The 12,888-nt window shown below is 54.1% G+C and overlaps 1 protein-coding gene across 3 annotated transcripts in view; it reads right to left on the bottom strand.

Annotated features, from left to right (window-relative positions):
* TRIM62 (tripartite motif containing 62) overlaps positions 1-12,888 on the bottom strand; it is a 32,189-nt gene that overhangs the window by 13,385 nt on the left and 5,916 nt on the right. For all 3 annotated transcript variants that reach the window (XM_022575150.3, XM_022575151.2, XM_022575152.3), the window contains one exon: positions 4,026-4,121. In XM_022575150.3, the coding sequence (XP_022430858.2) occupies positions 4,026-4,121 (96 nt within the window). The remainder of the gene's footprint in view (positions 1-4,025; positions 4,122-12,888) is intronic.

The following is a 12,888-nucleotide window of genomic DNA, read 5'->3' as shown; positions in this document are numbered from 1 at the left end:
GTTAAAGAGCTTTATAAATGGCAACGTGCTGGGCAAAGCTTGGTGGTCACTCGCCCTGTCCCGCCACCCCGAGACCCTCTGGGAACAAGAGCTGGCGGGGTTAAAGCCATCGTCACAGGAGACAAGCATGGACTTTTGTGTTTCTCTCTGCCCCCAAGGGCACTGCCAGGCCCAGGAGGGGTTGAGTGGTAAAGGGCACAGCTTTGGTGCCCAATGGCTCTGGGTCTCCAGCTGTGGCAACCTTAGTTGCCTGATATCTCTGAACCTTAGTTTTCTTATCTGGGAAAAGGGTACACAACGACATTGCAGGGCTGTGGTAAGTGAGGGAACATTCACAAAGTGCATGGTATTGTTTGAGGTGCAGACCCAGAGGCTGGTTATTAAAACACTGGAACAGGACATCCTAGAAGTCTTCGTGGAGAGATGACTTCTGAGCTGGGGCCTGAACGACGGGCAGGATGTCAGCTGGGCGGTGCGGGCAGCGGGCCGAGGGAACAGCACGAGGCAGGATGACACTGGGTACACAAGTGCAGCTCGGCTGCAGCAGCAGCGTGTGGGGCCTGCCTCTGCAATTTGACTTTGTGGGATCCTGGCTGGGAGTTCACGGAGTCCGAGACCCTGCTGTGTTCAGTGCCCAGGGCTCTGTGGGAGGCTCCACAAAGGCTCAATTAGGGCCTGTTCCCTCCCAGTCGTCGCGGCTGCAGGCTGCCTGCGGCAGGAAGAGCTGCTGGCAGTGGGCCAGCCTCCCTGCGCATGCCCACCCAGTATGCAGGGCAGACAAAGGGGGTGGCGGAGAGGCTGGGGATAAAGGGCCAGGCTGCCTGTGGCCTCCCGGAGCCCCCTCACCCAGGGAGGGCCAAGGCTCCGGCAGCGGCAGGTCACGGTGGGGAAGCTGGGGCCTGCCCTCCCTGCACCGCCCACCACTGCCCTCCAAAGAGCCCCAGATCTCATGGCCACCGCTTCCGGCTGCTCTTCGGCCAATCTGCAGCAGCGTTTGGCCCAAGGGCCACCCTCTACTAATAGAAACTTCTGGTTTGCCTCCCACCTCTGTGGCTGCTCCCTCCCTGCCACCCCTGTTCCTGAGGACTCGTCCAGGCTGGCTCCCTTTTTCACACCCCACAACTCACACTGCTTCGAGGATGGCTTCCAAGTCCATTTCGAAGGTCTTACATGTCTCCTGAGCGCCACATTCATCTCTCCACCTGCCTCCTCCATGCATGCCCCTGGGTCCCACCAACTCACTGATTCCACGTGTCAACTCCACATCTTTGCCAACAAACTTGCTGCCAGAGTGATCCTTCTAACGTGCAAACTGGGTCACAGCCGACCTCGTCTTTAGGAACCCTTCTTGGCTCCTTGATGACTAGTATAGTGCTAAATTTCTTAGCCTGGAATTCAAAGTCCTTAATCTGATCCCTGCTTACCTCTCTAGTGCTGCTGCATCATAATTCCACCTGCCTAGAGTGGACCCCTCCGCCAGCAAATGCTTTATTCAACTGACAAACTCCTACTCATCCTGCAAGACTCAGATCAAAAGCCACCTTCTCTGTGATACCTTCCTTAACTTTTCCAGGCAGTTAAATAGCTAAATGTTCCCAGAGCATTTTGTAAATATTCTGAATATACTGCCCCACATTTTATGTGGCTTCCCAGTTAGTGGATGAACCCCTCCCGGTAGGAATGACATCTTCCTTAGCCCTGCATCCCAGAGCCTGGCACAAGGCTGATGGTCAGGACCTGCTTGAGAGGTAAAGGAGGGAGGGGTCTTGCCCAAGATTGCTCCGTAGAGGTGGGTGCAGACTCCATCTTCTCTCTCAGGTAGGGGTCCAGTGTGCCCAGGACAAGAGGAGAGAAAGAGGCTGGGAGAGGGCAGCTCAGAAGTGGAACATCAGCCACCCCAGGAGCCCGAAATATGTCCGTGATGGGTTCTCCAGGCCTACCCGGCTTGCAGCCCACAAAGCCAGAGATCTCGCTGAGGACATTCCAGCATGAGGCTGGAATATGCACTAGGCTCAGACAGAACTGGACAGTAAGGTCTCAATTAGCTACTTATTAGCTGTGGGGCCTTAGGCCTGTCCCTCAACCTCTCTGGGCCTCAGTTTCCTTGGCAATAAAATGGAGACAACAGCTATTCCTACCTCAAAAGGTGTATCTTTTCCCCCCACTCATTTGTTCCACAACTATTTACTGTGTGCTAGACACCGTGTAGGTTCTGGGGAAATCCTGCAGTCATGGAGGGGACATTCTGTGCGGTTCGGCGAGACAATGAATGGGGAACACAGTTCCCAGCACAGAGAAAGGTTCAGCTAAACCGGTGTGTCCCATTTACTCTAGTTTTTTCTAGGGCAGAGCCAGCCCTGCCCCACTCCCAATCCCTTCAGTCACAACTGGGAGAGCAGCTCCCACCCTGACCCACCACATCCCTGGGAACACACTGGGGCCTGGAAGAGCTGGGGCCATTTCAGAACAACACCCTGCCAAGAATGCGTCACTCGGTCAGGGCCGACCAAGGAAAACATTGGGCTGGGGGAGGGAGATCAGACGGGCCCTCAGGCCGGGCCATTGGAGGGGCAGGCGCCACAGGAAAGCCGAGTCAGGCACCAGGTGAAATATGACCTCCAAAGCATCCATAGGCATTTCTTGTATAAACATCCCAGTCCAGACAGGAAGCAGGGCTGGGGGAACTGGAGGGGAAGGTGGCCCCAGAGGACACCCCAGAGGTAGACAGATGGACAGGAAGGCAGGGGAGGAAAAGGTCAGTGGAGAAAAACAATGCGGGTGGGGAGTGGAGAGAAGAACAGAATGCTGGGGAGAAGAAACAGACCATAATATTCCCCTCTCATCCAGACAGAGGCTTCCATTTGCTTCTCTTCACCTGAGAGGTGTGGGATCACCAGGCAGGTGGGGAAAATGAGGCTGTGAGAAGCAAAGAGGCCAGAGTCCTGTGACTGCTTCCCATCTGATGCCCACTGAGGGTCCTGCCTGGAGGCACTCCAGAGTGTTCTCTGAAGAAATGTTCGTCATGACCTCCCTAAGACCCCACAGTGGGTTGGTGGCCAAGGTGGGGCACAGGTCTGGATCTCCAATGGCCTCTCCAGGCCTCAGGGGGACCTCTGGAGGCCCAGAGCATTCCAAAGGCTTTGCTTCAGCTGCTCCTAGCAGTGGCACCCCTGCAAATGGAGTGGAGCCACACTGAAATCACCCAAGAGCTTAGCAGTCAGGGCTGGGTCCCCAGTGCTTGGTTCCAGAAGGACAGCAGAAATCAGAGCAAGCCTTGCCCAGTTAGGGGTATCTGTGGGGGACTTGGAGGGAGCCCCTTGGAAGTGTGCTAGGATCCAGAACATCACAGCTGGAAGGAGCCTGGCAGAGTCCCTACAGCACGGATGGGAAGACTAGGGGCCCAGATAAGTATGCAGTTTACCCAAAGTCACACAGCACGGTAGTGGCTGGATCAGAACCCAGGGCCTTCCTCTCAGGTCAAGAAAAAAGGCTTTTCTTTTCAAACCACTGTGGCCAGAGCCTGCAGGGTTTGACGCTACTTTTCAGAGTCTATATCTCCAGTCAGAGTTGAAGAGGGGAGCTGATACCAGGGCTGAGCCACAAATCATCAGTAGGGCTTCGAAGGAACATTCTCAGGATTGGTTCCTTGGGCAATGGGTGTGTTTAGCAACGGGAGAAAAAAAAAAAAAGAGAGAGTAGGTACATTCTTCCAGCCCCGCAGGACGCCAGGGTTTTCCAAAGAGTCCCTGGTCCCACCTCGACTTTCACCCAAAGCAGGAAGGGAGAAAGGATCCCACTTGCCCTCAGTCATCTTGGAGTGGGTCGCCGCCCCATTTACCTTCAGGGAAGCCCCAGCCTCCGCCCCACCCCCATGCCCCGGCCTAACACCTGGAGTTTGGACCCTCGAAGCCCCGCCCCCACAGCAGGCCCAAAGCCCCGCCCCTCAACTTCCCAACTGGCCCTGCCCCCACGAAGCCCCGCCCCCACCACAGCCAGCCCCGCCCCCACGTCCAGGCCGGGCTCACCTTGGTCTCCGCCAGCTGTCTCTTGAGCAGCTGCAGCGCCTCCGTGTGCTCCCGCTCACTGTCCTGAAGGGCCTGAAGCTGCTCCTTCAGCTCCCTCTGGAACACAGACAAGATCGGGATGGGGGCGCGGGTCAGATCCGGCCCGGGTATTCCGTGGTGATGCAGAGCCCAGGCCTGTCCACTGCGGGCACTGGAAGCTATCCTGGCCCCGTCTGTCTCCTGCCCCAGCACCCGCCTCCCCTCACAGTTTAACAACCACCACGTTCCGCAGAGTCTGTCTCCTAACTATCTCCAGAGTCTGTTCCCATCTTCCATCTGGAGTTTTGCAACAGCCTCCTCTCTGGCCATCCTAGGGGCTCTGGTCTCCCTGTTTCCAATCTACCTCCACATACTTTCTGACCCACCCTGATTTGCTGGCCAAGACTCCTTGCTTAGAATCCTCTGGCAGGAACCAAGGCTGTACTGCTGTCCAGGGCTATGACTGACTGCCAACATCCCCTGAGCGCTTCCGGTGGGCTAGGCACTGTTCTTAGACCTTGGCTTGTCATTTAATCCTCTCAATAACCCTGAGGTAGGCACTATTATCAGCCCCCTTTTCCGATGGAGACACTGGTACAGAGAGGTCGAGAAACTGGCCCCGAGGCATACAGCTAAGCATGCAGGGGTAGTGCCAGAAATGGAACTCAGGAAGTCTGGTTCTGGAAACCATGATCGTGACACCAGGTGACATGTTTTCTATAGTGATGACACCCATGATGAACAACAACAAAAATCCATGATAGACAACAGGTCAAATTTTTAAATAAGGACAGGATCGGTATTACTCATTTTTCCTTTGCATCTGGTTCCTATGTGGCTCAGCATGACACTGCTAGTCGTCTTTATTTAAAAATTTGATATTTTGTTCATCATGGGGGTTTTGGCATTAATTTTGATTTTTAAAAATTGCATTAGATATTATCTTGATTACTGAGTTTTGGGGCGCCTGCTTCAACTTTGCACCTGAAGCAAGTGCCTCAGTCCCCTGTCCCTAGTCCCACCTCTGTCTTCACCATCCTTCCGCCATCACTCCCAACCAGCCAAAGCCGTCTTCTTCCTGTGCCTCATGCTGGGCTTGTTTCAGCCTTATGACTTTGCACTTGCTGCTTCCTCTGCCTGGTGCACTTCACTCTCAGATTTTCTCCCTGTGATTCCTTTGTATCATTAACGTATCAACTCAGATGCTGCCTCCTCGGAGAGGTCTTGCCTGACCAGCCCATGCACAGCAGCATCCCTTCCACCCTCCTGTTTAGTGGTCTCCATAGCACCTCCTGCTGTCCATGATCTTGCATATTTATTTGACATTGTGTTTACTGTTCATCTCCTCCATTGGCATGTGAGTTTTACGAGGGCAAGAATCTTGTCTGGCTTGTCCACTGTTCCATCCCCAATGCTTAGAATAGTGTCCAGCACACAGTAGGGTCTCAATAAGTATTTGCCAAATGAATGAATGGGGTATGGAGGCTGGTGGCCCCCAGTACTTCTGGACTTTCAGCCCATTGTATCACAGCTCGTTGTTCTTCTGGCTGTCCATTATCCATCCCCATGCAGGGCAGGTCCTCCCTACCGTTTTCTCTCTATATCCCCCGTACCCATCAATGGCCTGGCACTGAGGTGGGGCTCAAGGGAGTTTGCTTTGGGAGTGAATTTCCAAGGGAAGAGCCTCTGAGCAGGGCCCGGGCTCCCTAGTCAGCCTGGGCTGTGAGTGATGCCAGGGAGTTGACTTCCCTGTTCACACTCACCTCCTGCCCACTCATCCCGTCAGAGCAGGGAGGGCCCTCAGAAAACATCTAGTCCAACTAATTCTACAGACTAAATAGCAGCGTGAGAAAATGGTCATGATGACACACTAAGGGAAGCATGTAGAAAACAAAATGATCTGTGCTTACTATCCCTTATTCACTCAACAAGTATTTACTGAGCAATTATGAGGTACCAGGCACTGTTGAGGCACTCGGGACACAGCAGAGAACCAGACAGATGCAGTCCCTACTAACAGGGATCTTCCAGTCTAGTGGGGAAGACAGATAATAACAAGGAAAATAATAAAAGAATCAGAGAGCTACCCATTATGGTCTATGCTCTAGAGAAAATAAAGCCGAATGGGATGGGTGGTGAATTTAGGTAGTGTGTCAGGGAAGGCTTCTCTGTGGAGGTCACACCTGAGATGACTGCTGAAGGATGAAGAGGAGGCAGCCTTGAAAATACGAGTTAGATAGAAAAATTGGAATAGCTGGCTTTGTGGGAGTAGAGAGCTTACACAGACATAATGACTGGAACTCTGGTAGCCATCTCAGGCTGTAAGGCAGCCAGAAAGATGGATGTGACAGGCTGAAACCAGAGAAATAGAAGGAAGATGCAGCCTGGGTCCCTGATGGGGTAGCCACACCATCACTGCACTCAGTGATACGCTAGGAAGCTTGCCCTCTGGAAAAAAAGAAAAACAGCCCCAATTTATAGTGTTGGCCAATTTCCTTGGTGTAAAGGCTCCCTCCCAAAGCCAATTTGAAGCTCTCCCTGTGAGGTCACCGGATGCAGAGCTGGGAAGAGATTTGCACAACTAGTTCTCAGGAACTGGGACAAGCTGGCTCTGGCACACCACTGCCTGGGGTCCTGTCCTATAGACCTGTTTTACGTGGGAGAGAAATACACCCCTATCTAATTTCAGCTACTCTGGGCAGCTCTCTATTACTAACAGCTGGAAGTCATTCCTAATAGATTCGTGTGCATCAGAGCCACTGGAACAGGGAACAGACGGATCGTGTTCACCTAAGAGTACTCCTCTCTGACTGCCTGGGGTCTGTCCAGCTTGGGACATAGTCTGCTAGAGACACAGATTTTGAGGAGATGAACCAAATGCTACAACCCTTCCCCTTGGTGGTCCTTATAGACCCAGCCACCCAGGCAGCTCTTCAGAGTCTCTGAGAAAACTGCCCTGGAGGCCACGTTCCTCATATCACTCAGGGCACCCCAGGGACACGGTCAAATTCCTCCCTGCTTTCAAGGCCAGGGAACAACGGGATCCCGGGAGTAATGGAACACTCATTCGTCCATTCCACAAACATGTGCTGAATGAGGCCTCCTTGGGCCCCACATGCTGCTGTGTCAGCGACAGGGAGAAGGATGGGGTATGAGTCTCAACCCATGATGCCTCAGGAGGTGTGCAGATGGGCTGGGGGGAGACAGGGACATAGACACTCAATCACAGTGGATGCTGGAACAGTGGTACAGGACCCCAAAACTGCCCCTCCTCCACATTCCCCATCACAGTGAAGGGCACCCCCCACCCCCGCTGCCATCCAAGCCAGAAATCTGGGGGTCACCCTTGACATGGCCCACGCCCCCAATCTAATCAGTCATCAAGCTTGCCCTGGAATTTGTTCTCTCCTCTCTATACCCACCACCCTGGTTCAGTTTTCATCACTTCTTTTCTGGACTGTGGCCCCAGGCTCCTCCCTGCCCCACAGAGCAGCTGGGGTAATCGTTTGACAGGACAGATGTGTCCCTGCCGCTCCTCCCCGGGCCACTGCAGGATTTCTACATTGTCTGGGAAGAAGGGCACGAAGCCTGAGTGTGGCATTCAAGGCCCTTCACTACTGGCCCCAAATTTCTTCTCCAGCCTTTTCTTTTCATCCAGACCTGTACTGTTCAATACAGTAGCCACTAGCCACACGCGGCTATTGAAATTCAAATGAATTAAAATGAAATACAATTGAAATTCAGTTCCTCGGTTATACCAGTTGCACCAGGTTGCACATTTCAAGTGCTCAATAGCTCCAGGTGACCAGTGGCTACGGTATCAGCACAGATGCAGAACACTTCCATTATCCCAGAAAGTTCTACTGGACAGCGCAGCTCTAGACGCACTAAACAACTTGCAGTGCTCTCTGCCAGGCCTTTGCACATGCTGTTCCCTCTGTCTGGAATGCTCACCCACATGGTTTTCTCCACTTGTCAGGCTCATGCTCATCTCGTAAGATCTAGATCAGACATCACCTCCACTGAGAAGCCATACCCCAAACTCCATTCTGTCCCCAGACAATCCTCTGTGTACAGAGCCTTCCCTCATACTATCTGGCACACACTGTATTTTAACAGCAAGGTGACCTGTCAGTTTTCTCCATGAGATATGGGCTCTTAGGCCAGGGACTGTGTCAGATAGATTTTCACACTATCAGCACCTAGGACAGGGCCAGGCACAGAGTTTACGGAATGAATCTGCCCCCAGAAGAGTCTGGGCTGGGTCAGAGCTCACTTCCAAAAGGGTAGGAGGAGATCCCAGGGAGGCAGCTCTCCTCGGGTGGGCTACTGAGCCTGAGGGAACAGCTAACTTAGGAAAAACAAAACCTAGAACCCACAGAGCAAGACTAGGAGGCAGCCTGCACTTTGTCACCCCCTCTGCCTTCCCTCCTTCCAGGCCTGGGACCAGACCTGATTCCCTGGGTTAGGAGACTGGCTTTGCCACCCACTAGCTGTGTGACGTTGGGCAGGTACCCTAACCTCTCTGTGCCCCAGTCCCTCGTCTGTGAAATGGGGATAACAATACCTCCTAGGGTTGGGAGGGTGAAATGAGATAACAGTAAGGAGTGTTTAACCACAGTGGAGAGCCTGGCCACACTGGCTGCTCGGGAGACAGAGAGGTCACCATGTCCCACATGAGGCTCCTGGGTCACTTCTCCACGTCCCCACCGTTCACTATGTCCTGGCCCCTTCTTTCCTCCTCAGATGGCCAGAGCAGGAAGGAGCCCCAGGGACCATCTGGTCCAACAATCTGGATTTCTAGAACAAGAAACTGAGGTCCAAGAAAAGTGACTGAGTGGCCCATGGCCACACAGCTTTACAGAGAACCAACTGGAAAATTTCCTCCCAGCAAAGATCAGACAGGAAACAGGAAGCTGTTGATAAACTCCTAAGCAATAGAGCTAACTGTGAGGAAGGACACTGGCCATGCCGGAGGCTCAGAACCATGTCTGGAGGTGGTATGGTTTGGGTTTGAACTTCACAGGCATCATGTCACTTAATTCTCACAACAGCCTCATGAGGTTAGTGCCTTTATCACCTCAGTCTCACAGAGAGGGAAATGGAGGCTCAGAGAGGTCAGGCAGGTTGCCTAAGGTCACACAGCTCATAAGAGTCAGAAGTGGGGATTTGAGTGACTCCAAAATCCATGCTGGAAACCGCTCGGCCTCTCTGCCTCCCGCTCAGTTCAATACAGCCATCACGTCCGGGCACCCACGGTCAGGCAGAGTGCCAGCCGCTCCGAGTCTGCAGGTTCTAGGGGAGGCAGAAATGCGGATAGGTATACTGTAAGGGAGAGCAGGACAACGCAGAGGGAACACCAGGAAGCCGGCTGTGTGTGTGACACCCTCCCTCCCACCTCAGCTTCCAAACCTCTGAAGTGCAGCTAATGACAGTGCCAGCTCTGTGGTTGCTGTGAGGACCTGACCTGAAGTGAGGCACAGGAAACGCTCAGTCACTCGTAGTTATTGTCATTATCATCACGATAATTATAATTGTATGTGAGGGCTTCCCTGGCGGCACAGTGGTTAAGGATCCGCCTGCCAATGCAGGGGACGCGGGTTCGAGCCCTGGTCCGGGAAGATCCCACATGCCGCGGAGCCACTAAGCCCGTGTGCCACAACTGCTGAGCCTGAGCTCTACAGCCTGCGAGCCACAACTACTGAAGCCCGCGCGCCTAGAGCCTTAGGCGCGCAACAAGCTCCGCAACAAGGGAAGCCACCGCAGTGAGAAGCCCCTGCACCTCAACGAAGAGTAGCCCCTGCTCGCCACAACTAGAGAAACCCCGCGGGCAGCAACGAAGACACAACGCAGACAAAAACAAAAAATTTAAAAAAAAAATTGTATGTGCAATAGGGACTCAGAACTGTGGGAGTTTCTTGGTGAGAGTTTATTTCTGATGGGAGGATCAGGGAAGATGGATGGATGGATGGATGGATGGATGGATGGATGGATGGATGGGCAGGGTCACTTCAAGTCTCCAGGGCAGGGCCAGAGCATTCCAGGTGGAGAGAACAGGAAGCTGGGGGGGGGGGCCGGGGGCAGTTGGGGATGGCGGGAGCCAGGTATGTGGGTGGAGTCACAAGCTGGAAAGGCCAGTGGGGCTAGCAGGGGTGAGGGCAGTGTGGGTGGGGTGGAGGATGCCTTGGAAGTCAGCCTGGGGAAGCTGGACGCAGCAGGCCCCATCAACTCTGGGGCAGGGCAGGAATCAGGGATGGGAGGAGGGCCCTTCTGAGGGCAGAACCATAGCTCTGTACCCCTCCCTCTGGAGAGAGGTCAGAGTCAGGGCTGGTGCAGACCTAAGCACACAATTATGCAAATATGTCAGCTGAGAGGCTCTGGGGCTCGGGCAGCCACTGAGGGGGAGAACAGACAGCCAGGGCTCACATGCCCCAAAGGCCAGACCTCCCCTCCTACAAGGCCATCCCTCTCCCGGCCCAGCGGAAAAAGCTATTGCCGGAAGCCATCTCCCCTGGCTTCAGGGACCGACACCCTCTCCCCCCCGACCCCTGGTCACTAAGCAGTGCTGCCCAGTGGAAATAGCATAAACTTGGGTGTCAGAAAAACCTGGGTTTGAATCCTGCCTGTGTGCCCTTGGGTAGATCATTTCCTCCCCTCTCAGTGTCCACCTCTCAGAGCCTTATCTATAAAATGAGGACCGGAGTCACTCGCAGGGGTGCGATGAGGATTAAATGAGATGACACCCTTGAAGGGCCCAGCATGACGTGGCGCACAGTAGGTGCTCAAGGCCCCCTCCCCTTCTCCGTGCCCAGTTACTGCCTTCTCTTCCCCTCTCTGCCCCAAGGGGACGCCAAATCTTCACATGGCAAACTGAACTTGCCCCTTTTCTCCTTTCCCACAATCTCTCTTCTACTCACAGCCCTCTGATGTCCTGGTCCTCCCGACAGACCTGAACTCTCATACATCTTCTCTGCCTCTGAGCCCCAACCCTGTCCACTCTGAGCCTCGCGGTCTCTGGCAGGCAGCACCTCATGGCTGCTCCCCTTCCTCCAGGCTGCCCCCCACCTGTCCCACATGCACGCTGCCCCTCAGTGCACACCGACCAGGCCAGCCTCACCTGCTCCAACATGTTCCTGGCTCCCCCGAATCTCCAGGATCAAGTCCAAGCTCCTTGGGTAGGGGTGGCACCTTCGAGGCCCTTTATGAGCTGGTCAAGCCTCACTTTCCCACCCCTTCCCCTGCAGCTACAACGAATCACTGGCTCCCCTCCATGCCTGCCCCTGGCTGACTCAGATCATCTGAGTCTGAGTTCTAGCTTCAGCGACACTTATTGGGTATGTGGTCTTAGGCACAGTTTCTGAGCCTCAGTTTCCTTATGCATAAAAAGGGGCAATGAGGGGCTTCCCTGGTGGCGCAGTGGTTGAGAGTCCGCCTGCCGATGCAGGGGACGCGGGTTCGTGCCCCGGTCTGGAAAGATCCCACACGCCGCGGAGCGGCTGGGCCCGTGAGCCATGGCCGCTGAGCCTGCGCATCCGGAGCCTGTGCTCTGCAACGCGAGGGGCCACAACAGAGAGAGGCCCGCGTACCGTAAAAAAAAAAAAAAAAAAAAAAGGGGGCAATGAGACCCACCTCCTAGGGCTGCTGTGAGGATTAAACGAGAAAGGGTGCCTGCCCCCGGCACTCTCTGCACCCAGGCAGTGGGGCTGTGGATGTTGTTACTCCCTCTGTCTGTAACGTCTCCTTTCTCTGCTCTCAGGATAGAGCTCAGTTGTCAGCTCCAGGGGGACCTGGGCAACCCTGACGTATGGCCAGAGGAGCCTAGGACATGACCTTGCGGCTTCTGGGCCTATCCCCCAAGAACCACTGCAGGGTCAAGCTTGTTCTGCTCTCTTCTGGGCCCAGGACCTGGCCCTCAGTTAGCTACAGCAGGAGTGTCGACTGAAGAAATTATTGAATGAATCCCTGAATCCAAGATAGAACCATCTCCAAATCCTCCACACCTGCCCCAGTGTTCAAGCAGAATTCAAGGTCTGCAAGGTCTGCAAGGTAAATGATGGACTGAGATTTCAGGGAGCTGGACTCTGGACCAACCTCGGGCAAGTCAGTTTCCCCATCTGTAAAGTGGGGAGAGGATGGAAGTGGATGGTTTCTGAGGTCCCTCCCCATTTGGATGCTCCCTGAGGCAGTTAGGGTTTTGGTAAGGAGGTTGAGTTCTGAGCCAGACAGACCTGAGTCTGAATCCCAGCTCTGCCTCCTGCTCGTGGTGTGGCCTTCGGCAAGTTACTGAGCCTCTGAGCCTCAACGTTTTCTTCTGTGAAATGGGGCTGATCCTAGCCCCACTGGGGGAGTAGGGAAAGGGAAAACAGCTGCTGTGAGGATTCAACGCCCGTAACAGCACCTGGCACATAACAAGGGTCCAATACCCTCTGACTAGAGTTTTTTTTAGGGTTGTTACTGTTTCTGTTGTCACTTCCTACCAGATCCTTTTCTCTCTAGAAAATAATCATCCTGGGGCCCCAACTTCAATTCTGAGTTTTGACACCGTGGCCTGTGCTTAGCCAAGGTGTCCTGGATGAACAGGCTTTCCTGGCTGCTGACTGACAGACACCTGTGAAGAGGGAAGTAGAGATGCTAACAGCAGCCCAGGGTCTGACTCATCGCCAGCCTCGCCCCCATGGAGGCTGCTCTTTGCACACAAATCCTGCCCTCTCTTGGGAGAAGTAACATCAGAGGCCACTTCCCCAGGACACAGACAACCTGGCTGCCTCCCTGTCCACAGTACAAAATAAAGCGCCTTCACATCAGTTGTCTCTGGATAGGCAGCAACTCTCTCTCCCTCTTTATA

The sequence above is a fragment of the Delphinapterus leucas genome, chromosome 1 (assembly GCF_059928025.1).
Source record: "Delphinapterus leucas isolate spDelLeu-1000000601 "Yukka" chromosome 1, BTC_Dleu_Yukka2, whole genome shotgun sequence".
In the NCBI taxonomy this organism is placed as follows: Eukaryota; Metazoa; Chordata; class Mammalia; order Artiodactyla; family Monodontidae; genus Delphinapterus; species Delphinapterus leucas.
The sequence above is the reverse complement of the archived record's forward strand: the minus strand, read 5'-3'. Positions and strand labels throughout refer to the sequence as shown.